Consider the following 24,376-nt stretch of genomic DNA (forward strand, 5'->3'; position numbering starts at 1 on the left):
GTTTATGGTTCAGCCTGATTTCATGTGAAGCTTGTTAGTGATGATGCTTCCTCACGAAGTTTTAGAGAAACAGTAGACTAAAGCCACCTGTGTATGTGAAACTAAAAGTGGTTCATTTGCTGTTTTTAAATACGGCATAATTTGATTATTAGAGACATGGATTAAATTTTGTCATGATTTTTAACAGTCACCTAGTATTTCAGAGAAACTCATTTTTTAAATTTAAGAATATTTAAAAATTATTTGCAATTTTGGAAAAGTTTTACTGATGATGTTTAGCTATAAATTGGAGCGCCCTTGAGTAATTAACTAAAGATAATGTGCCCAGTAGATCTTATGCTTTACTTGGCATGGACAAAATGGCATTTGCCCAATCTTTTGTTCTGGGAACTAGTTTGTTTTTTCCCCTTTCTTCTAGTTTCCACAAATTTGGTCTTGTAGATTTTATTGTAATTCTTTTTTACAAGTTGTAAATCAGTTAATACCTGAAATAAAAAGACAAGTGCTGTTGGAAGAGCTGGTACATTCATGAGCCTGATTTTTGCAAAGATGTTAAAAAATATTTTGTGGGTATGATTCACACCCTGATGCTTTTATAAATTCTTGCATTGCACAAATTCATGATTCAGTCTGTCAGATGATTTCCTTTCTTGAGACTCTCTAGTATTGCAAAAATTCAGTGATTTGTTTCACAAATCCCTTCATCTGTCTCATCATGTAATGTTTTCTGTTTTTAAAGCTGTGAGCATTTTCTTAGGCAACTACATGCCAGCCTCGCTGCATGGCCTCACTCCATCCTACACTATCCCCTGTTGCCTGCTGGACTGCAAAATGCTTTAAAGAGGCAGTCTGTGGCTTCATGATTCAGGGAAAAGTGCTGTACTTTACCTCTGCTTTTCAACCTTTCACAGGAATACTGTGACAGCAGAGTGAGGTCACCAGTAAGAGTCCTTTCCAGTTCTTATGAAGGCATTTGCTACAGGATTCCAGGTGTTGGTATGGGCAAACTTTTAATTTAATTCTTATTATTTATTTAGAAATAGGTTCTCATTCTGTTGCTGAGGCTGGAGTATAGTGGCACAATCATCGCTCACTGCAGCCTTGAACCTCTGGGCTCAAGTGATATTCTCACCTCAGCCTCCTGTGTAGCTGGGACTACAGGTGCATGCCACCAGGTCTGGCTAATTAACTTTTTTTTTTTTTTTTGCAGAAATGTGGTTTTGTTATGTTGCCCAGGCTCTTGAACTCCTGGCCTCAAGCAATTTTCCTGCCTCAGCCTCCCAAAGTACTGGGATTACAGGCACAAGCTACCACACCTGGCAAAACTTTTAAAGTGTGAAAATACTTGACTTTGACAGGGCTCTGCCAATTAACATCTGGCTTTCAAAAAAACGAGCTATTGTTATCTGTTAGCATTAGGCTGGTTAAAATAGATATTTCTTGGTTGTCAGTATTTATTAACATCTTTCGAATGTGGATGCTTGTGATTATCTTGGGCATTGAAGGAAATGTCCTATATTTATTGATACACTTAAATGGCCAGTGTGAAACATAATAGCACCTATCTGAGAGATGTGAGGGAGTGAAGGGGCAGTGCATTTAGCGGGTACACATTTATCACTGTGCCTCCTGCTTTGGTAGGGCCTCTAAATGGTACCATCATCGTTACTGCTGCAGAAACACATTCTATAACCAGTGTACAAACACAGCAGTGAGTTAACATGAATACAGTAAAGCAGCGTTCCCCAACCTTTTTGGCACCAGGGACCTGTTTTGTGGAAGACAGTTTTTCTATGTATGGAGGGGTGGGATGGCTGCAAGATGAAACTGTTCCATTTCAGATCATCAGGCATTAGATTCTCATAAGGACCATGCAGTCTAGATCCCTTGCACATGCAGTTCACAATAGTGTTTGTGCTCCTATGAGAATCCAATGCTGCTGCTGATCTGACAGGAGGCAGAGCTCAGATGGTAATGCTGGCTCACCCACCACTCACCTCCTGCTGTGCGGCCATTCCTAAGAGACCACAGACCAGTACTGGTTCGTGGCTGGGGGTTGGGGGCCTCTGCAGTTTTGAGCATAAAATAGAGAGTGTGCCAGCAGAGTTGAGCTAGGACATGGAATTTATTTTGTAAGATGTAGTTTAACTTGGAAGCCCATAGCAGGTACAGTTCTGTGACTAAATATCCACATGAAATGCTTTGGTTTAAGCATTTCAGGATTGTTTTATGTTGCTGGGAGCACAATTAAGCCAAAGAGAGATCCAATTTTAGACGGTGGTAGTTCAGAGATGGAAAATAACTGGCAGCTGCAGGTACAGAAAATCAAGGAGGGTTATCAGAACTGAGAAACAAGAAATAAACAGTAGAGATCGATGACTATCAGATGTTACTCTTAATCCTCTCAGCGCCCCCTCATTGCTTAAGTGTTGCTGACTTCATGTTCTTATCCAGGCAGTTCATTAATGTCATGTATCTGAATAAAGCTTGGGATGTGGTGGGGGACTAAGATGGGTAGCTAATTTTCCTAGTTGAATGATATTGTTTAGTCTGTTTTTTGCTCGGACTAAAAACTGTTGTAATGTTAAAAGTTGAAAATTTCACAATCTTTCCTTTTTTTTTTTTTTTTTTTGAGACGAAGTTTTGCTCTTGTTACCTAGGCTGGAGTGCAATGGTTCATTCTCGGCTCACCGCAACCTCCGCCTCCTGGGTTCAAACTATTCTCCTGTCTCAGCCTCCCAGGTAGCTGGGATTACAGGCATGTGCCACTATGCCCGGCTAATTTTTTTTGTATTTAGTAGAAACGGGGTTTCACCATGTTGGCCAGGATGGTCTCGATCTCTTGACCTCGTGATCCACCCGCCTCGGCCTCCCAAAGATGCTGGGATTACAGGCGTGAGCCACCGCGCCTGGCCAATCTTTCTTTTTCTTTGTGAAGTGAAATCTGAAATCCTTCATCCCTTGACTTCATTAGAAGTGCAGTGAAACTGGCCTTCTAGATCTGTTTCTAATCAGAGAACTGTATATACAAAATTCGTGAACATAAAAGAGTCCAGTGAAATAACCAGACAGAAGGCTGGTCCGAATTTCTTATCCTTTTGAATTAAAAGTTGTTCGGAGCAGCAGCTGTTGACTGTACCACCCAGGCGCCGTCTGCAAGTCAGGTTGCCATTTATTAGCCTTCTTTCCTTCTAGGCTATCGGTGACTTCCCAATTTGAACTTTTGAAAAAAACAAAAAAAAACCCCTCATCAGCAGTAAGAGCTTTCCCAAAGCTTGATCTTCAGAGTCTTGCTTCCTGATTTCCAGACAGAACTAAGTTGAAAACATAGTAACTGGGTTCGTTTGTTTTCCTGTTTCCAAGGCGTTTGGCCCTTGTTAATCCTCCCAGCCTAGGGGGGAAAGGATCACTTAGTCACTCACACTGCTCACTGACATGAGCCAACGATGGAAACGGTGACTTGACAAAATGCTGGCTGGGGAAACTGAGTTCTCCTTCAAGCAGGACTAAATGTTTCCCAAATTAATTCTGACAAAGTGAATGTAACATTCAACCTCCTGGAGTTTTTCAGAATAGGTTAGGGTATTTTAAGTCAACTCCATATTTGTTGCTTGTTATTCAAATTTCTAACCTCAACTACCTGTTGGGTCCTTCTTCATTTACATCAAATAGTTTCCTTTTCCAAGCTATGCGATGGACGATTTTATCTTGTGAAAATTCCCCGGGAAAGTGATGGCACTGTGATATCTTTGATTTGATGTTGGGGTCACATGGAGGGTGCTGTGTAGCCTTCCTTCAGGAGAAAATGGAGGGCCGTGTTGTCTTCCTGATTATGGTTTTGGGGTGCATTCAATTGACAACATAATAATAGTATATCAGGGTGAAAAATCACTGGCCTCCACTGGGTTCCAGCTTGGTCTCAGAGGATTGCAGATGGGTGAGGTGCATTGTGGAATGTTAATGTGTGCAGCCTTTAGCACTAGGCACAAGCCCACTACTATTCTAGGTTAATTAATTTACTTTGATGAGGAAGGAACGATACGGTGCATTTGAGTGACGGAATACACAACTGCTTGTCACTGGGATGTAAGTATAACAGGGGTCCAGAAGAAGGGAGCAAAGACAGTATTTTAGTAAATGTCTCCAGGCTTTGTCTCACAAAAACTTGGTTATATTTTTGAGTGACCAATTAGGAGATATTTTCAATTTAATGTTGCATTTGCTGTGAGTCAGATAGAAAATCAAGATGATTGCTTTCAACAGCTTATTTCAGACGTTAGCTACCAGATAAAGTCACTATTTTCAAACCCAAGGAGGTTTGAGTGCCGATTGACTCACAGTATTTGTGTTCCAATGAGTCTGTCCACACCCACCCTGTATGTGACACACAAACTTGGTGTGTGGGGTGGAGTGGGGAGGCAAGAAAACAGAGTGCTCTGAAGAGTGGGGTGGGCCAGGGCGACTGAGACCAGTGGAAGAGGCAGAGTAGGGGGCTTTGTTCAGTTTACCACTGAGGGCCCAGGGTACAGCTAGTGGGAGAGACCCAGGTTTGAAGCCTCTGGCACTGGACTTGGGGAGACTGGGGTGGCTCTGCTGCCTTCAGCAGGCTCAGGTATTGACAGGAAGAAGCTGGAAGGCAGCTCTTGGCCAGAGAGAGGAGGCTCTACTGTGCTCACACTTCCTCCTCCTCAGCTGCATCACAACCATCCTCTGCGCCTTGCAGTGGCCATTTTCAGCTGTTTAGATGCTCACCAGCTCTCACTGTGGAGTTCTATTCCCAAATGCAGCATGTTTATTTTAACTTGTATCTTCAGGCGGTTTTGGGGTTCACACTTTTACCTTTTCGTCTTTGTGTCAGGATATTTTTCCTTAGTCTGTAGCTGTTTTCCCATTTCATCTCTTTTGTCTTTATTCCTGCTCTCCCCTTTATCCTCAAAGGGATGAAAACAACTTGATTTTTATCAAAGTGAGTGTTGATAAGTGGCCATGTGTTTCTAACACGCTAGCCATGTGTGCCCTGTACAGAATGCTTAGACGTGAGCTGTGTGGGCATTCGTCCTTATTCATGGCCCCATGAGTGACCTGCTCAATTCATTTCTCCAAGGTTATACATCTGTGACTCTCTTGTTTAACCATTATCGTTGCTACCATTTATTGAATGCTTACTATATTCATTACAGTGCTTTGTGCAAAGCATTTTACATGTATTCTCTCATTTAATCTTCATATCTAGCCTGTAAGATATCCTCATTTTATAGCTGGGGAAATTGAGGCATAGGGAGGTTAGTTGTCACCCTGCTTTATTCTGCCAGTGTGTTCTGTAGCCAGGACTTGACCCTCATCTGAGTCCTTGGGTCTCCACCACAAGCAAGTACCTTCTGGAGCAGGACTGTCCCCAAGGGACATTCAGCAGTATCTAGAGACATGGTTTTTGGCCACAACTGAGAGAGCGCTACTGGCATATAGTGGGAAGAAGCTAAGAATGCTGCTCAACATCTTTCCATTTCCGGGACCAGCCCTTACAACAAAGAATTACCCAGCCCCAAATTAAAAGTACTGAAATTGAGAAACCCTGTTATATCTAGAAACATCTTCCTTTAATACTCAAGGGGTACCAAGTATTAAGTATCCAAGCAATGTTCTGAAGTTTTAATTATTTCAAGAAATATTTCTTGTTTGTATAGTTTCAAACTTTATTTTAAAAATCCTCAATAGGGAGTAAAATATGTAACTGTTTGCAAAGAGAAAACATTTCTTGAGATTCCTAGCTCTTGAGATTCTGGGGATCTCTAACAACTTTTTTTTTTTTTTTTTTTGAGGCAGGGTCTGGTTCTGTCTCCCAGGCTGTAGTGCAGTGGTGTGATCTCAGCTCACTTCAAAATCCGCCTCCTGGGTTCAAGCGATTCTCGTGCCTCAGCGTCTTGAGTAGCTAGGACTATAGGTGCCCACCACCACACTCAGCTAATTTTTCTATTTTTAATAGAGACAGGGTTTTGCTATGTTGGCCAGGCGGATCTTGAACTCTTAGGCTCAAGTGATCCACCTGCCTCAGCCTCCTAAAGTGCTAGGATTACAGGCATGAGCCACTGTACCTGGCTGGATTTCTAACAATCTTATCCCTCTATTGTGATATTATTGTTGGAACAGAGCATGACATTTGAATAATTATGTCAGATCTTTTTTCTTTGGTTCCCACTTAGAAGCTGTATACACATAAATTATCTGCTAGATGTCAGCAGCAGGAAAATTTAAAATTGTGAAACTTGGTGTCTTAGGCTTTTTTGCGTCCCATGAGTTGAGTTTGCCCCCAAAACCCCACCGAGCAGCCCAGGGGAAAAGGCCATGCAGCCAAGGAGCATGAGCTGCACAAGGTGAGCAAGGCTAGGGTTTTCCTGAGAATGAGGCTGGATGTGGGTTCCGTGTGGAGCGAGTCTTGCAGCCTTAATGACAACCTTCTGTTTCTGTGTCTAGTCATGTGCTCAGTCCCTCTGCTCATCAGGCAAAACCCAGTGTTTCCAGTTGGAGAAGTTTAAGGTCTTCCTGTTTGTCTGAACTCCTGGCAGCGAAAACATAGACATCTGTGCATTGTCCAGCTCGTTTCCTTCCCCCAGCCCCCTGCCCGCCCCTCCCCCTCCACAGCATTGTATTGTTCAGGTTCTTCCTTATCTTGACTTTGTACTAACTGCCTGTTTATTGTAATGACTCCTCAGATAAAGTGCTCCTTGGGACTTTTTTTCTTTTAATTAAAGATTCCAGGGTGAGAAATTGAGAATCTAGCTAAAATGCAGTACACAGCATTTTGAAATGTTAGGCCACGGCAAGACTGACCAGTTGCTGCTGATCCGTCTCATGACTTCTTTTTAGGGGGAAATATTTGTTTCTCAGGGCCTGTCAGTGACGGCCACTGGCCCCTGTGGGCCATCACCACCCTCATTCTCTCCTCACCCTTGCCTTCCAGGACCATCTCCCCTCATTCTTCACCCATGGCAGATTGTCCCTTTGGCAGATTGTCTGCTGTCCTCTGTCTCTTTGGCAAATTTTCCTGCTTTGCCTGTCTCAGGTAGATAGCATCCCTAGGGTACATCCTGGTCTTCCCACCTTCTACACCCTCACCATGGGGGAGCTCCATCCTACCCTGGGCTTTCTGTATACCAAGAGCTCCCAAGTCTCCTGAGTGCCTAACATACTTAAAGTAGTTAAGGGTCATTCTAGTTCCTCGAAACCATTATAAAATGTTCACAAATAATCCTATGAGTTAAAAAGTGAATTTGAATGGGTCTGAGGAGATGTGAGAACATAAGGTCAATTTTAATTCTTCTGTTTGAAATTCGTCATACTGTGTAGCTAGCAGATATACCTGGGTTAAAAATCACTTGCCCCTTTATTTTCCATTTTTACTTAAAGAAACACACACACAGACACAGTTACAGACACACACACATGCACACACCAGAAAAAGGTTATCAACTACTTCTGTCTTGCTGAGAACATAAGGAGCGTGGGCATAGTCCAACCCTTTTGACTTCTGTTAAGAAGTGCTTTTATGCAACCATCTAGGGTTATACAACAGAAGCAGAAAAACATCAACCTTTTTCTCCCCCTCAACCACAACTCTCCCATTTGAATTACCCATGTGTTTACTTCCCAGATGTTATATCCCTGATAAAACCTTATCTTGGTTTTCTCCACAGTCTCACCCCTCAGTCCTGCCCCACCCCACCTCAGAGCACTGAGTTCTCAGTGACCTAGTTATGGTCTTCAGTGACTCAGGTCTTTATTATATCTGTGTATTTCCTGGTTCCAGCGTTAATGACAGTTTCTGGAGGGTAGTAAGAGTATCTTCGGGCTCCTTCCCTCCCTTCTCTCTCCACCCCCATTGTCCAGGACTTCAAACTTGGACAATCTACTGTGAACAAGATACTAGGTTCTAGAGGTGTCTGAATTGCCTTACCACTTTAAACTTCAGTGCTTGCTTCAGTAAAAGTTGGCTCTTAGTAATCACAGTGATAACCAATGGGAGGTCAGCAAATATGAGAGACTCAGTTTGTTTGTTTGTTTGTTTGTTTATTTATTTATTTATTTATTTATTTATTTAGAGACAGAGTCTTACTCTGTCACCCAGGCTGAAGGGCAGTGTACAATCTTGGCTCACTGCAACCTCAGCCTCCTGGGTTCAACTGATTCTCATGCCTCAGTCTCCTGAGTAGCTAGGACTACAGGTACCCACTACCATGCCTGGCTAAATTTTTGGTTTTTCAGTAGAGATGGGGTTTTGCCATGTTGGCCAGGTTGATCTCGAACTCCTGACCTCAGGTGATCTACCCACTGTGGCCTCCCAAAGTGGTGGGATTACAGCTATGAGCCAACACAGCCAGTGTGAGAGACTCCTTTTTAAATGCTTTAGTTTTAGCTGATGTTTAATGAGTGGTAGTTTCAAGAAGCATGAGCTTTAGTGAGAAGAGAGGAAAAAGCAAACATTCTGGGTTCTGGGAAAAATTATTTTTGCAGAATTGACACAGTTTCACTTATTACCCCAGAAATCCATCACATCTGTTAGGAGCCTGGGTCCTTGGTTTCCTGGGGTGAGAGTGGGGTCCTGTGTTCACACAGCATAGGGTTATTGCCCCGCTCCATATGGCCCGCCTTAGGAGGTCTGCATTTTCATTCTTGCCGAGATCACAAAGGCCTGAGATGCTTCACCACTTCCTTTTATGAATGGCCATCTCTGCTAAAGGGCGGATTGGAGCAGAAGTCAGGAAATTAGGAGTGAAAGTGGACATGTTTGGGTCACTCTTGTTGTTGACATAGCTTTATTCTCATAGTCCAAGCTTTCAGCCCTCCTGTCAGTTTCAGATGTGCGTGACTGACTGCCAAGTAGTTTTTCCTTTCAGAACTTCTTACCCCAGCCTTTGCTATTGGTGATTATCATTGTAATCAGATCAGTTTTACTGAACCTTATAAAATGTTGCCTTTGACAGCATGGCAGCCAATATATATTTTTTAATTTAAGTGTCTCCATGGTGTTATTGATAATGCCAAATAAAATTGCAAATCACTTTAAATTAATGTCGGCTCTGTAGCTTCATCACCGGACTATTGAGTTGGAGTATTCTATTTTAAAACATCATTTGAATCATTTGGTTGATAACAAAACAAGACATTTTATTAGATCATTAATAAAAATACTTATCAGAAATTGCCCTGGATAGATGTAAATCAGCCTTCTGAGGCCATTTATAACTGATGAGAGAATTGCACTGCTTGATTTGAATAATTCACTGAGGAATGAAGAATAAACAGCAAACGTTAATTTTATAGGACAGTTTCATACAGTTTATGTTTTGAAATAAAAGGGATACTGACTCTTGCCTGAAGCTAAGTTACTTAAAAAGGAGTCTCCCATATTGCTGGCTCTTCAGCTGGAGAATTCCAATTGAGATGTATGTGTTAACCAGTTGGCACCTTTCTTGATATACATAAGAAAGCAAAATAAAATACTTTTTAAAATGGTTAAAGCTTTGTATTCTGCCATGTCCTTTGGTATACAGCTATCAAATTCTTCCTGATTCCAAGCATTTTACTTGCCTGAAACGGGAACAAAAGTATATAAGAAAGGAACAGTTGGTGATTTTTCAGAACCGAGTAAGGGTCCTTTAAGGGCAGGGTCCATTTCTGCAGCCCAGGGCAGAGGGGGGCCTCATTTTTGGTGGTTAGCCTAAAGACTGGAGTGGCGAATGCTCTGCTCTATTCCCAAGAATAAAAGTTAGAGTTAGGTTCTCCAACCCCAGGAAAAAACAGATGAGCAGAAGAGGGAGCCAGGCCCTCACCCTTGGCCAAGGCCCTTGGCCACCCCCTGGTGTAGTACCCACAGGTGTGCCCCGGCCATGGCTGCTCAGCTCTCCATCAGCCATGGCTGTCCCTTGCCATTCCTCAAAACCTGTGGGGTCTCCCCATCTCCCTTCCAACCAGAGACCTCCTTCTCCAGAGGAGCAGGTCTTAGGGAGCTGTCTGCTCTGGGAGGAACCTCTAGTCTGGGAGAAGATAGAAGAGGTTGAAATGACTGACTTTTGGAGCTAAAAGTGACAGTGGTGATCTGCCAGTCCATCACCTTCACTTTGAGCCTTGGACATTGAAGCCACAGTAGGCAGCGGAGCCGTGCGAGGTCACACACCCATTAGCTGAGAGCCTGGGTCAGACCCGTGTTTTCCTGACTGCCTGCCTGGTGGGTCTTTTCCCTTGTCGATTACTTTGCCATTGTACAAAGTTCCTTCTACAGAGAGTTAGAATGGTAATAGAAGGTGCTTTTGTGGCCTTGTGAAGAAAAGCAGCAGAAAAATAAAGTTGACCAATATGATGGTCATAGTAATGATTCCTACTGTGTCTTGGTACTTACAGTTATACCTGGCTCTCCATGCAGTGTTTGTTCCACACAAAAAGTGTGGCAGTAACTTTCCTTACCCCCACTTTAGAGATGAGGAAACTGTCCTTAGAGAGGTGACGTTTATTGCCCAAACAAAGACACAGAGCAAGATAATGCTAGAGCCTAGTTTATAACATCGAGTCAGGTCCAGCTCTGTGCTACATCCTTTCTGCTGTATGCCTCCTTTTACATGGGGAAGTTAATATTTGAAGGAAAGGCTAATTACCTACATGCCAGATGGGCTCCAAAACCAGAAGATCTAAGTGCCAAAAGGAATGCTTGAGACACAACTCCGGAAGTGGTTGTGTTTATTATGCTGGGTCAAGGGATCCTGCTGCAGGGGATAGTCCACATGGATGAAGTGCTTGCCGTGTGCTGTTCTAAGCTTGGTACTTATTTTAACTTAATTGATCTTCACAACATCCCTACGTGGTAAGCTATTACTCCATTTTACGGACACAGGAACTGAGGAACATGGGCCCACTTTCGGCTAAGGTCACTACTGAGGACGTGGTAGAACGAGGGTTCTGATTAAGAGTCTGCCTCCAGATTGAATCATTCTTGCATGCTGCCTTTCTGGATGAGCTCATTGCCCTGCAGGGGTGCAGGCAAGGGATTTTGTCCTGTGTACCATTCCTGAAGCCTGACAGATCCTCCCCAGAGGCAGGGTCTGGCTGTTGCCGTGTTATACTGGAACACAGAATTATCAGCCACCCCATTTGTGGGAGACAGAAAAAAGGAACTGCTCTACCACACATGGATGTCTTCTCACGAGGCCTGCGGCGATCAGGGCTGTGGGCAATGATTTGCTGTGATGAGATCTGTCCTAACTACATCAGAGAAGTGTCTGTCAGCACCCCAGGGGCATGCTCCTTTTTACCACCTAACCAAAATGCAGGCTAGTTTTTCCCCCATAGATTCCCACAGGCTCTCTCACCCTGCACCGCTCTCTTATGGAGGTCTGTGTGGGGTCTCAGTGCTCACCTTCTCCAGCCTGGCTCGTCCTGGGGAGCAGCAGGGTAGCTGGAGTCCCTGGGAGTGGATAGCACTGGGTGTGGAATGGGATTCTGCCCACCTTGCTTAGCAGCCTGTACAGGGTGAGCCGCTGGGGAACAGGGAGTTGGGAAGCGTCTCTTCTTACAGAAATGAACGCAAAGCCATTTCTGCTCAGCCTTTTGCTTTGTTTTTAAATGGCCTGGTTTCCTGACACATACTCACTACTTCTGAGACATCCAGCTGAACTTTATCTCTGTTTACTATGCCTCACTATTGTTAGAAGCTACAATAATAAGTCCCTCTTCCCAGAAAGAGGATTCTGGGATCATATGAACAAGTCCAAGGGTTTAGACTTTTGAAAACAGGTTTTCTGTGACCATCTTGAACTTTGAGCCTGCAGTGACTTCATCTATGCTGCAGTGGGCAACGCTCATCGGGCGCCGCCTCCCAGCTGGCACATTCCTGAGTCATTACACCAGCTCAGTCCTGCAGGCCAGGCTGCTGCCCAGAGTGGAAGGATCATTTTGTATTCAAAAGAACCTGGGGCGACTAGCAGCTGCATGTTGAGCTTACGGTCCCTGAGGAGTGTACATCCCTTTGGAAGCGGCACTTAAGCCCATCTGTTTTCAAAGCATAATATGAATCCTAAATATTTGGGGAATTCCTCTAGTTAATAAATGGGGAAAGTATAAACCTTTCTACAGTTTTGAATTTGGCATTCTCATTAGGGAATGTTGAAAAATGCTGGGAACCTTGATCCTGGCCTCAAGTGATCCACCCACATCATCCTCTCAAAGTGTTGGGATTACAGGTGTGAGCCACTGCCCTGACCTGTTACTTTTCTTAATTAAAACTCTTATCCTGAAAAGACACAATACATTTACTTTAAGACTTATATTTTGCCTGATATCACAGAATTCATTGTAAATTTGGAAAACACTTTTCATTTAAAATTCTTTAAGGCAGTGGCATTAAAAGGCAATTCCTGAAATTGAAGTTTTAGTTTCATGTCAACAAACTGAAAATGCTTTTGACCGCACGGTCTGTGCAGGTATAGGCATATGGCCCAGCTTATGGGGTCTGGGCCAAATCAGATTATAGTGTCTACCTTAGAGGTGGGTTCGTTAGCCTCTCCTGCCTGATGGACGGACACACACAGACTTGCTCCCTAAAGAGATTTTAGATGAGGACATTTGTAGAAATAGACGGGAAACAAATAAAAATGTATATGTGGGCTTTAGAAGAGAAGGAATCATTTAGAAAATAGGACCAGATAAGTGGACCTTCCATCCCTGGCTGTAGATGCTGATAGGGTCTGGCCGTGCCCCCACCCAAATCTCCTCTTGTATTTTAGCTCCCATAATCCCCATGTATCATGGGAGGGACCCAATGGGAGGTAATTGAATCATGGGAGCGGGCTTTTCTCATACTCTTCTCATGATGGAATAAAGTCTCATGAGAGCTGATGGTTTTATAAAGGGCATTTCCTCTGCACATTCTCTCTTGCCTGCTGCCATTTAAGACATCCCTTTGCTCCCCATTCACTTTCTGCGATGATTGTGAGGTCTCCCCAGCCATGTGGAACTGTGAGTCCATTAAACCTCTTTCCTTTATAAATTACCCAGTCTCAGGTATGTCTTCATTAACCCATGAGAATAGACTAATACAGATACCTCAGGACAGGAGGGTGAAAATGACCTCTCTAGAAATGGGTGCCCAGAGGTAGATTAATTGGATACAGGAGGAGTTAGAGTTGGCATCAAGAAAGAAATCTATGGCTGGCCATGATGGGTGCATTAAAGAACAAACTTGACAGTAAGTATGGGGTCAAGAGAGCTCATTGGGGCTCCCATGCCCAGAAGAAAAGAGACTCGTTCAGGTGTGTTTGGAGGGAGGGGCTGCCTGGCAGCTGAGAATGCCAATAGGTTCAAAGAGAAGAGAAGCATCTTTGAGAAGAGGGGTCAGGTAGGAATCAGAATGCCTGAAAATCCTATAGGTCTACCTCATAAGGACTTGGAGATTCCCTGAGATTTGGGGTGGCCAAGTCCACCTGAGTACCTCCTGAGTGGCCAGCCAACTCTGGGGGAGGAGTTTGAGAGAAGCAAAGGCCATGGGGCCAACCATGCAGTTTTCTGAGCGCGTGTCCAGGCCCCTCGGGTGTAGGTGAATAAAGGTTAACAGGAATGAGTGGGGGGCCTTGCCATTTACAGAATAGAGATTTCTGAAAACAAGTTAACTTTAGTATGTGATGTAGAGCCCACCCAGGACCCCAGGAAAGACAGGCTCACGGGCACTAGGTTCTGAGTCAGTCTGCCCTGGCTTCCAGGGCCCCAGTCCCTGTCCATCCTGTCATTTTGGACATACCAACTAGCATGGCTTTTTTTAAAAATGGAGAACAACAACTAAAAATATATATTTAGTTTAGTAAATATCATGAATGCCCAGATTATAGACATACTCATTAGAATAGACCTTTTAGGCCGGGCGTGATGACTCACACCTGCAATCCCAGCACTTTGGGAGGCCGAGGTGATCAGGTCACGAGGTCAGGAGATCGAGACCATCCTGGCCAACATGGTGAAACCCCCATCTCCACTGAAATACAAAAAAATTAGCCAGGCATGGTGGTACGCTCCTGTAGTCCCAGCTACTCGGGAGGCTGAGGCAGGAAAATCACTTGAGCCCAGGCAGCGGAGGATGCCATGAGCCAAGGTCATGCCACTATGGTACAGCCTGGGCAAGAGAGCAAGACTGTCTCAAAAAACAAAGCATATATATATATATGCCTTCTAAAAATAGATCTGAAAAATCATCTTAAGTTGCTCCTATACATTCAAAATTACCCTCTGTGAGAAGTGTCCAGAGTGGGGTTTCTCAACATCTGCAATGCTGACATTTGGGGCCAGGTCATTTTTGTTTAGCAGTGCCCTTGGTCCACCACATACCAGTAGCACACGCCCCTACCCCCAAATGTTGCCAAATGTCCCCTGCGGGGTTGGGGTGGGGACAGAATTGCCCCTAATTGGGAACCATAGCTTCAGAGTTTTCCCGGAAGTCAGAGATGGGATGGAGGAGAGGGGTTGATCAGAAGTGAAGCCAAGGAAATTGGCAAAAGCAGGAGGGGTTGAACATGTTTAGACTGCAACCTGAAAAATAATAGAATTGTTAGTGCACTGGGGTCCTCCTCTTAAATATTTAATCAAGATGTCTGTATTTCTGTAGTCAGTGTGTTTTACGGGGTGGCCAAAGTGAGAGTTTCAGAACCTCCTTTGGAGATTTTTTAAGTCATGCAAGGTCCTGTGCTTTTTGTGCCAACACTATCCTTCCAGTTCTGAAAGCTGCTTTTGTCCTCCAAAGAAAAGGACCTGAATGTTTGGGCAGCTCATTTCATGCTGTACGGGGATTATCAGACAACATATGAGCTGGGAGAACAGCTGGTTTCCCTACAGTCACTGGGCTTTGTGACTTGGGAGGCATCATGAGCTGTGCAGGGGACAGGTGGCGTGGCCACTGGGTCTCTCCTGACTGAGCCGGACCACACTTCTCCAGCCTCTGCTTTTCAGTTCCCATCCCCAATACCAAGGAACTGACCTTTTCCATGCTGCCTCACAGTGGCCTTTCTGTAAAAGACTCTCCTGGGAGCTTGATAGAAATGCAGATTCTGGCACTGCCCAGAAAGTTTGATTCAGTGGTTGCTTTGGGACCAGGAATGTACTTTTTAAAACAGGTAGCTGTCATTATCCTCTGGGACGTGGTCCAGGAACCCACACTTTAAGAAGCCTCACTCTGGAGGGTCTTTCCAACTCTTAGAAGGCAAAAGCACATGCTTTCTACTTCACTTAATTCTCTCATCCTTGCAGAAGAAACAGGGATGGAGGCCATATTGCTGAACCTTGCAGGATTCATGAGTTAGAGGGAGATTGCAAGAATGAAAACAGAGATCGGCCAAGAATCTACCAGTCGAGGCTTTAGATTTAGCCTCCAGTTTCTCTGAAATAGAGGATAGAGAACAAGTTGAAATGAAATCATGAGGAAATCGACAAATCCAAATTGTTGAGTATTTTGTTGGATAATTAGCCCAGTATCTTCAAATAGTCAATATCAGGAAGAAAATAATGGGGATGGTGTGGAATAGGTTGGGGTGGAAAGACTATTCTTCACTAAAAGAACCTAATCAAATGCATTGCATGAGCCGTGATTGAGTCATGGTTTTAAGAAAACAGCTATTAAAAACAGGGCAGGGGTAGGGAAATTTGAGTAGGAAGTAGGCTTTGGATATAAGGGGTTTATTGTCATTTCTCTTCGGTGTGCTAATCTTATTGTGGTTATGTAGGAAAAAGTTCTTATTTTTAGGAAGTGTATGCTAAAGTATTTAGGGGTGAAGTGTCAAAACATCTGCAACTCATTTTCAGATAGTTCAGAAAAAGTGTGTCTGTATGCTATAGACTGATGGAACAAATATGGGAAAATTTTAACAAATGTTGAATCTGGATGTTGGGTATATGGGTGTTCATTATCTGTTCTTGCCAACTTATATCTATGTTTGAAAACATTCATAATAAAGTTGAAAAACAGAACCAGGGTGAGTAAGCAAGGTGGTGGTCTGGAAAACATTGTCCTGTCCTCATTCTTTGGGTTTGCTGTTTCCATCATGGTGGGGAGTGAGAGTTTTTGATGCAGCCTTGATGGACATCCTTCTGGTTTCCGTCATTCTTTCCAGGTAGATGTGAACTTTGCTGCTGAATTTCTGTCTGGGTGATCCAACAGATGGGCACTGGATGGTTCTGGCTTCACGTGTACTTTCTTCCCTGCTGATAGCAGGAAGCTGCCAAAGATAGACCCGGGATCTAAGTGACAAATCCTGGCTCAGCTTTCCTGAGGATCTTCGCTCTACCTTTTCAAATTAGGGCTTTGGGAAGAATCTGTACATAGGACTGACTCCCACAGACCAGCCATTTGGAAACTCTCTTTGCTATCTATTCTACGGTATTAATGTAGGTTTCTGCAGGATTCTCATTTGTTTTTTCATCTCTCACTTTTTTTTTTTAAGTGAAGAGGCTTTACTTTGCATACTGTTGTGCCAGTCATCATTTTCTGAACATCAGAGGGCTGTCCAGACTATCCACAATCACCAGGGATGCAATAGTAAGGTGGTGTGTTCTTGGGGGGAAATGTATTTAGTGGCTCATGGAGAGAAGTCTTTTACGTGGAATGGCAGCGAGGGCCTGGTTTATGAAGTGGGCTTTGTGGAAGCAGGTATTATGGTTAATAGCAATGGATGCCAGGCTAAGGAGGGCTGTGCCTTGTACCCCTTTGGTTAACAGGGTTCTGTAATGAGGATCTCTTTCCCTTGGATACAGATGTCTCAGCAGGTGTCTGCCTTCCAGTGCACCTGGCCAAACTGGGACACTTCACAGAGCATAGACCACTGCACAAGACCCTGCTGTACTTCCAGATTGTCCCTTGTCCTGCCACCCTGAGAACTTTGCTTGCAGCCTATATTCATTTGTTTTCACGCTGCTGATGAAGACATACCCAAGACTGGGTAATTTATAAAGAAAAAGAGGTTTAATGGACTCACAGTCCCACATGCCTGGGAAGGCTTCACAATCATGATGGAAGGCAAAATGCATGTCTTGTGTGGTGGCAGACAAGAGAGAATGAGAACCAAACAAAAAGGGCAACCCCTTACAAAACTATCAGATCTTGTGAGATGTATTCACTACCATGAGAACAGTATGGGATTCAGTTATCTCCCACTGGGTCCCTCCCACAAGATGTGGGAATTATGGGAGCTACCACTGAAGTTAAGATTTGGGTGGGGACACAGACAAACCGTATCACAGCCTCCAGGAAGCCTTGGTTTTAGACAGTCAGCCTTGCGTATCACGACTGTTCCTATGATGGTGGCAGTTAGCAAGCTTACTAGGGAAAACAGAGCGTCTCATCTCCCCATTGGAAACAAGAATGAAGGCCTCATCCCAGCCAATCCTGTATGGATGTGAGAATTTGGTGCAGTGAATAAGGAAATGTTTTAGCACAAAAGAGAGGGAAATATATTATTTTAACTTAAGTACATGGGTCCTTAAGTAATCCTGCCTTCAGTTTGTCCTCAAGCATTTTGCTAAGCCCAGATGTCCCATCTTCTCCTCTCCTGAACTTTTACAGCCTTTCTCTTCAGAAGCTGCAAACTAATTGCATTCCTGACTCTGGGCAGAGCTTTCTGGCCAGGGCAGTGGACACTGGAGTAGTCATGCAAATACAAGTCACCCAAGAGGTTGTAGGAGCCTTTCAATTCTGCGAGAGGACAAATAGGAATGTTCTCATTGAAAAATTACATTTGGGCCAGACATGGTGGCTCCCACCTGTAATCCCAGCACTTTGGGAGGCCAAGGCGTGCAGATCACCTGAGGTCAGGAGTTTGAGACCAGCCTGACCAACATGGGGAAACCCCATCTCTATGAAAAAAACAAAAATTTAGCCAGTCGTGGTGGTGTGCTCCTGTAATCCCAGCTGCTCCAGATGCTGAGGCAGGAGAATTGCTTGAACCTGGGAGGTGGAGGTTGCAGTGAGCTGAGATTATACCAGTGCACTCCAGCCTGGGAGACAGAGTAAGACTCCGTCTCAAATGTAATTTTTCTTTTCTTTTTTTTTTAACAGAGAAAAGGGATGGGACAAAGATGGGCTGGGCATAACAATAACATGGTTTTCTAACCAAATGGGAAGGCTTTATAGCTCTCAAAAGACTGGGCTTGCCACCTCTGGCCTCAAAGGATTTGTGAGCCTGGTGGGCACGTGCAGCCTCTCAGGGCCTCCTGGGAGTCCTTGTGGCTTATTATCTTGCTCTCTTTTAAAATGATCATTTTCATTATAAACAGTTTCCTCTAAAGCCCTTGAATATTAGTAACTTTTGTCTCAAAAGGCTTTCTGTATGGTACCATGTGGAGGAGGGAGCTGAGAATGAGTGAGTGGGAATAGGATATACCTTCTGGCTGAATGCTAATTTATCTCCACCAGTTGGATTGGCAGGTGGATGAGGTAGTGGGGAAACAGGAAGACCAGGACTCTGCCTGGTGAGTTTAGACACAAGTAACTCGTCCATCTCTAAGTAGCCTGTGCTTAATTTTTTCTCTGTACAGTGCTGGGTTTCTGTAATCTACTGGGTATCTCCACTGGATCAACAGTTGTCTGAATGGTGTCATCTTTGTTACAGGAAAAGTTTCTGAGGGCAGGGAGCTGATATGTGTTAAGTACTTACTCTGCCAGGCACTGGGCTGGGTGCTTCAGTAGGTTCTTGTTCATTCCTTCGAACAATCTGGCGAGGTGGGCTATCCTTACCGGCTCACATGAGGACGCTCTGGGAAGTCAGATTTCCACATGGCCAGTGCTGGAGCTGGCTTTGGAACCCATGAATTCCTTTCCTGTACCCAGTGCTTGGCACAGCCCTGTTACACACACATACACACCCTGACAAGTGCATATGTGCCTAGTAGTGCACTAGCACTGTCCCCAAAATAGCATCTTGTAGAGCAGCTACAGTGATAGGAGGATTTTAAGATACATCATGTTTCAAGAGATGAGTAGAGTCACTGGCTCACTAGGAGGAAGTCAGCCAGCAGGCACACAGCTGGTGCAGAGTATAGCGATGGGCGTTTTAAGCTGACACTGGGCTTCCTCATTTCCCTGCTTCTCTTCCTCTTCAATAACTGCCTGCCTCACCCACCTCCCAACATGCCAGGGCGGGGATGGGCGGGGGGGGGTCTTTGCAGTTCTCATGGAGTTGACTTGACCTCAGTTAATGAGATCTAATCATTCAGAGCAGGGCCCTTTGCCCAGATGTGAGCTGCATGATTGTTCCTGGCCTTGGAATGGGGCAGAAAATGGTTTTGCAGACAAGCACTGCTGGCCCCCGTTTCAGAGTCCGGGCTTCTCTGAAGAAGGCTTGAGCCATTGGAGCAATGTCTTCTGGGAATGAAGTCATTCGTCCTTGGGTACAGAATGAGGCCTCTGTGAAATTGGGAACAATGGGCATGTTGAGTTCCAGACCTGGGGTGAATGGAAGCTTAGGCAGAGAGGCACATGGGATGAACTGGGACAATTCAAGGGATGCATTCTTCATAGACAAGGTTCTGTTGTCAGCAAGTCCACTCAGTTGTAATGATGCTTAGTTAATAGTCATTAATGCCTTTTAAAAATAATTTCCCCAAGTAAGTCATGAACTCTTATGAGTTTTTTTCCCCCCCCTTTGAGTTTTAATTAGTGTAAATTATTTTGTCTAAAAATCACCCTGTGAAAAATGGATTAAATATAGGTGTGGGAGCAATGTTTTGTTTATTCTTTTTCATGGGATTGTTTTACCTATGAAGCAAACACACTTAATTTCCTGCTAGAAATTTAATTTCCAGAGAATAAAAGTGCGGTATTGCTACTCTTTACTATTAAGCAAAAGCTCTTGGTGCAAGTTTCTCAGAACTTAGCTCACCTCTACCAAAACAGCAGCCACAAAGTCTTGCAAACTTAAAAAAAAAAATCCACTACTAGAGAATAGAGCTCATTGGGAGTCCTGCTTCCCTCTCTCTGGATCCCTGTGCTCCTTGACTTTTTCCAGTAAAAGATGACAGAGCAGGAGCCCTGTCCTAAGAGTGCAGCAGCAACGGGACAGTGCCCCCTGGGTTGGGAGCAGACTTGGCACTGGCCACCTCCTTCTCTCGTGCTCCCTAGAGATAAGGTTCACTGCCACCGAGAGTTCTGAGTACGGTGAGGTCAGGGAGAACTTGAAACAAAGAAACGCAGCCAAGGCAACAACCGCCTGGGATGCCAGCCGGGCCGGGCTTGCTGGCAGGGTTCTGCGGGCACGGGCTGGGCTTGGAGGGTGTCGCTGCGCGCAGGGGAGGCGGGGCGGGGCCTGGCCTGGCGGCGCTGCTAACCGCCCTCCCTCTCCCCTAGGTGAGGCCACAGGCGGTGCTCTGGGTCCGGGAGCGCTGTCCCCAGCATGAGCGCAGCCGGCAGGAGTGAATGACTGCAGCTGCGACTTCCTTCCCGGGCTGCCCGAGCCTCCTTCCTCACCGACTTTCTGTTTTTGATTAACTCCGTGGACTCCTGACTCTTTCTTCGCCTGGAACATCAATATGTGTCATGTCATTGTCACCTGTCGCTCGATGCTCTGGACCCTGCTGAGTATTGTGGTGGCTTTTGCCGAGCTCATTGCCTTCATGAGCGCAGACTGGCTGATCGGGAAAGCTAGGAGCCGCGGCGGTGGCGTGGAGCCGGCAGGCCCTGGGGGAGGCTCCCCTGAGCCCTACCACCCCACCCTGGGCATCTACGCCCGCTGCATCCGGAACCCAGGGGTGCAGCACTTCCAGCGGGACACGCTGTGCGGGCCCTACGCTGAGAGCTTCGGCGAGATCGCCAGCGGCTTCTGGCAGGCCACAGCTATTTTCCTGGCGGTGGGAATCTTCATTCTCTGCATGGTGGCCTTGGTGTCCGTCTTCACCATGTGTGTGCAGAGCATCATGAAGAAAAGCATCTTCAATGTCTGTGGGCTGTTGCAAGGAATTGCAGGTAAGAGGGCAGGAGCTCGGGCTGCCTGGAGTGGAGGGATAGAGAGCTGCCGGGCCACGCACTCTGGCACTGGGCATGTGCTTCCTGTCAGCTTTGCAGATGACCATTTTCTGTCTAGTCAGGTTTCCTTTGCCCCTTCTGTTCTAGGCGACGTTTGTGTGCTATCCACATGTCTCTTTCCCGTCTTACCCTGCAGGAAGACGCAGGCTTATTCTTCTCTGGTCTCACATGGTCTTCCTCATTGCTTATTTCCTCAGGGTCTAAGTTGTTGGTTTTAGTTTGAGTAACTACTCCTACTTTTTGTTTTTCCCATTAAATTTAAAGCATGCTTTCCACTTCAGTGCAATTCCCTGAGGAATTCGGATGAGCATGAGTCCCACCTGCAGCAAGCACTGGATGCTAAGAAGAATGTAAGCGGGGGGGGGGGGCGCTCATTAAGCAGCAGCAAGCCTGCTTCCCCCATCCACTCTCAGCTCCGGCCTCCAGATGATTTCAGCGTGGGTGGGGAAGACACGGCTGGGGAGAAATTAGTATCAGCTGTTCTGTGTTTAATGACGTTCTGGTTTAAATTGTCGGTCTCCTGGAGCCTGACAGACAGAAGGTTCTGTGCACTCAGATCAGAAAATGCAAGCTAACGCTGCATATCCTGGGAATTTCTCACTGAGCTTGTTAGAAATGGGTGGAAAGGAAAGTATGAGCACTTTGCAGTGGTCCCAGGTAGAAGCCTGTGAGCTTTGGGGAAACGTCCACTGCCACCAGCACTTTCACAGGCTTCCCCACGTGGGTTTGAAAGGTGGGTCCTGAACCAACAAGGTAGCAATCTGTCTAGGCGTCAAGATTCTTGTTCTGGGTGACAAAAATTCATGTACACACAAAGACGGCTGAGTTTGAAGACATCCCCAGGAAGTAGAGGAATAGACTCTTGCCTTGATATTCAGGCAACAAGTGCTTACTTTTTAAGCAAGTTATTAATCTAGACTCTAAGAAGAGAGTTAACCACCTACAACCCTAAATGAAGGGCACAAGTGATTCATCCCTCAACAAATTCTAAAGCTGTGTGCACAGGATTCTTCAGAATAAAGCCATGCACTGAGCCATGTGTCCAGGGCTGTAAAGAAGCAGCCCCCAAATGAATTAACTCTAGTCAGTCTCATAGCAAACTCTTGAGCTCAGCAGAGCTGGCTTCCAAATAAACAGATCAAATGACAGTTTTTTTCCCAAACGGGATAAGATAAAGTTTGCTGTTCTTCAAATCTTAGGGGGCCCCTGTGTGGGGTGGAGGTGGGGGTTGGGAAGTAATGGGCCAAGAGAAATGACAGAGGGCCTGCCCCTTAGTTCTGATTTGCTTTCATGGGGGAATACGCCATCCAGACACCAGGTCCCTTAATCTTTCTGGCCCAAAGGGACAAGTCTCAGGACCCTCATCTCTGTATCTGCCAGGATCAGCCATACGACAAGTGACCCAGGCACTCATGGAATTTGGGAGACCAGGATTCTGTGTTTCGCATTGCTCCTCATGAGCAGTTTCACTTGAGATAAATGTACCACCCTGGGTCTCAGCGTTCTCCTTCTGAAAAATAGGGAGATTAGAAAATAGGACCTTCCTTTAGATTTTTTTAGGCTTAGAATTTGATCCTGTGAAGCTCATTGTCCCCTTTTGACTCACTTCTGAAGAAGTCTCTCCCCTTCAGCTTGTCATCTCACCACCGAGAAATCATAAACATGAGTTTCAGGACTGATCCATCACTTTCTTGTCAGAGAAATGTCCCCGTTGTATTCTCCTCTGACACACAGTGCCCCAGGGGTGTGTGTGTGTGCATGTGCCTCTCTTAAAACTTTTGCAGAGAAGTGTTACTGAAGGTTCTCGAAGAGTCAAACATGTAGCAGGGGAAGCCAGCACACACAGTTTATTAATGCTGAAGAGCCCTGGTTGACCAGGGACAGGGATTTCTATTTAGTTTTCCCTGGCTTTGTTGTATTTGCATATCCTTGATGATTTCATGGCTTTAGTATGGGCTTTATTGGTATGCAGTATGTAGATCAGACTCCTGGTTTGTCATGTAGGACTGCTTTTTATCCTGAGAAACCTAATGGTGATCTCACTACCTTCTAGCAAGCCAGCGGCCCTTTACTGGAAGGAGTGTGACATCTTGGGCCATAACACTAAACCTGTCTTAGGCAGTCATTCAGAAGCAGAGCATAGGTATCCTTCAAGACTATTTACATGCAGTTTGGAATAAGGTGTTGAGTGAATTCTGTCTCTGAATGCAGATTAGTCCAACAGATTTGGGTGCTGCGGTGTGCAGCCTATTAACGGCAAGGTGTTCGTTCTTGCATAAAGGTTATTGTGGCTCTCAGATATTACTGGAACACTCCAGTGAATTTTTTTTCTTTTCTTTTCTTTTTTTTTTTTTTGAGACATAATCTCACTCTGTTGCCCAGGCTGGAGTGCAGTGGCATGATCTTGGCTCACTGCAACCTCCGCCTCCCGGGTTCAAGCAATTCTCCTGCCTCACCCTCCCAAGTTCCTGGGATTACAGACATCCACCACTTTGCCTGGCTAATTTTTGTATTTCTAGTATTAACAGGGTTTCACCATGTTGGCCAGGCTGGTCTCAAACTCCTGACCTCAAGGTGATCCACCCACCTCGGCCTCCTAAAAGTGCTGGGATTACAGGCGTGAGCCACCAAACCCAGCCTCCAGTGAGTTTTTTCTGACTTTTCTCTCTGCACAAGGCCTCTAGGAAGGTTGAGGAGAAAGAAGTAGGAGCACTCCTGAGGGTGGGTGCTGCTCATCTGCCTCTTTCCAGTCTAGAAACTTTAACTTCCTCTCTACCCCTGTTACTTATGCATAATCTCAAAAATTCTGAAATTACTCACAATTTTAATTGGCAGGAGGAAGAGATGCCCGCATAGTTTGAATACTGTCTAGGAGCCACCCTCCTAAGACTAGGTGCTGAAATATAGGACAGAACTGGTTTCCTTTCTCCTTCCAGCTTAGCATCACCCCTCAGAGAAGAAATCATGAAAAAGAGGGACTGAGCTATCTTTCTCATGTTTGGGGGTCACATCTGCAAGGGATATTCAGTGGGCACTTTCTCCCCTATTGGAGGTCTCATCATGCACCCCAAGCCAATGTCGGGTGGCTGTGCTTCTTGAATCTGTGGCAGAGGAGGTTGCCATACTTGCGTGTGAAGGGGCTGGCTTGCTTTCTCCCATTGGTCAATCTGTGATAGCCTCTGTCTGGTCAGCCCCAGCCTCAGCAAGGACTTGCTACTGTGAGCATCGGTGTTTTCTCTCCCCCGGCCCCCTCTCCCTCAGCCCTGGATCTCTTCAACACTGAAGTAAATGGTGAGAATGGAGGCTATTGCCAGAGCAACACAAGGATTCTTCAGAAGT

The 24,376-nt window shown here is 45.2% G+C and overlaps 1 protein-coding gene across 4 annotated transcripts in view; it reads left to right on the forward strand.

The window, feature by feature from the left end:
- LHFPL2 (LHFPL tetraspan subfamily member 2) overlaps positions 1 to 24,376 on the forward strand; it is a 155,438-nt gene that overhangs the window by 112,215 nt on the left and 18,847 nt on the right. For 3 of the 4 annotated variants that reach the window (XM_035291341.3, XM_002744833.6, XM_054252154.2), the window contains one exon: positions 20,363 to 20,977. In XM_035291341.3, coding sequence (XP_035147232.1) covers positions 20,545 to 20,977 — 433 coding nt within the window. In that variant the 5' untranslated portion in view covers positions 20,363 to 20,544. Of the gene's footprint in view, positions 1 to 20,362; positions 20,978 to 21,301; positions 21,388 to 24,376 lie in introns of all 4 variants that reach the window. The other variant, XM_054252155.2, reaches the window with a different exon arrangement.

The sequence above is a fragment of the Callithrix jacchus genome, chromosome 2 (genome assembly GCF_049354715.1).
Source record: "Callithrix jacchus isolate 240 chromosome 2, calJac240_pri, whole genome shotgun sequence".
NCBI lineage: Eukaryota > Metazoa > Chordata > Mammalia > Primates > Cebidae > Callithrix > Callithrix jacchus.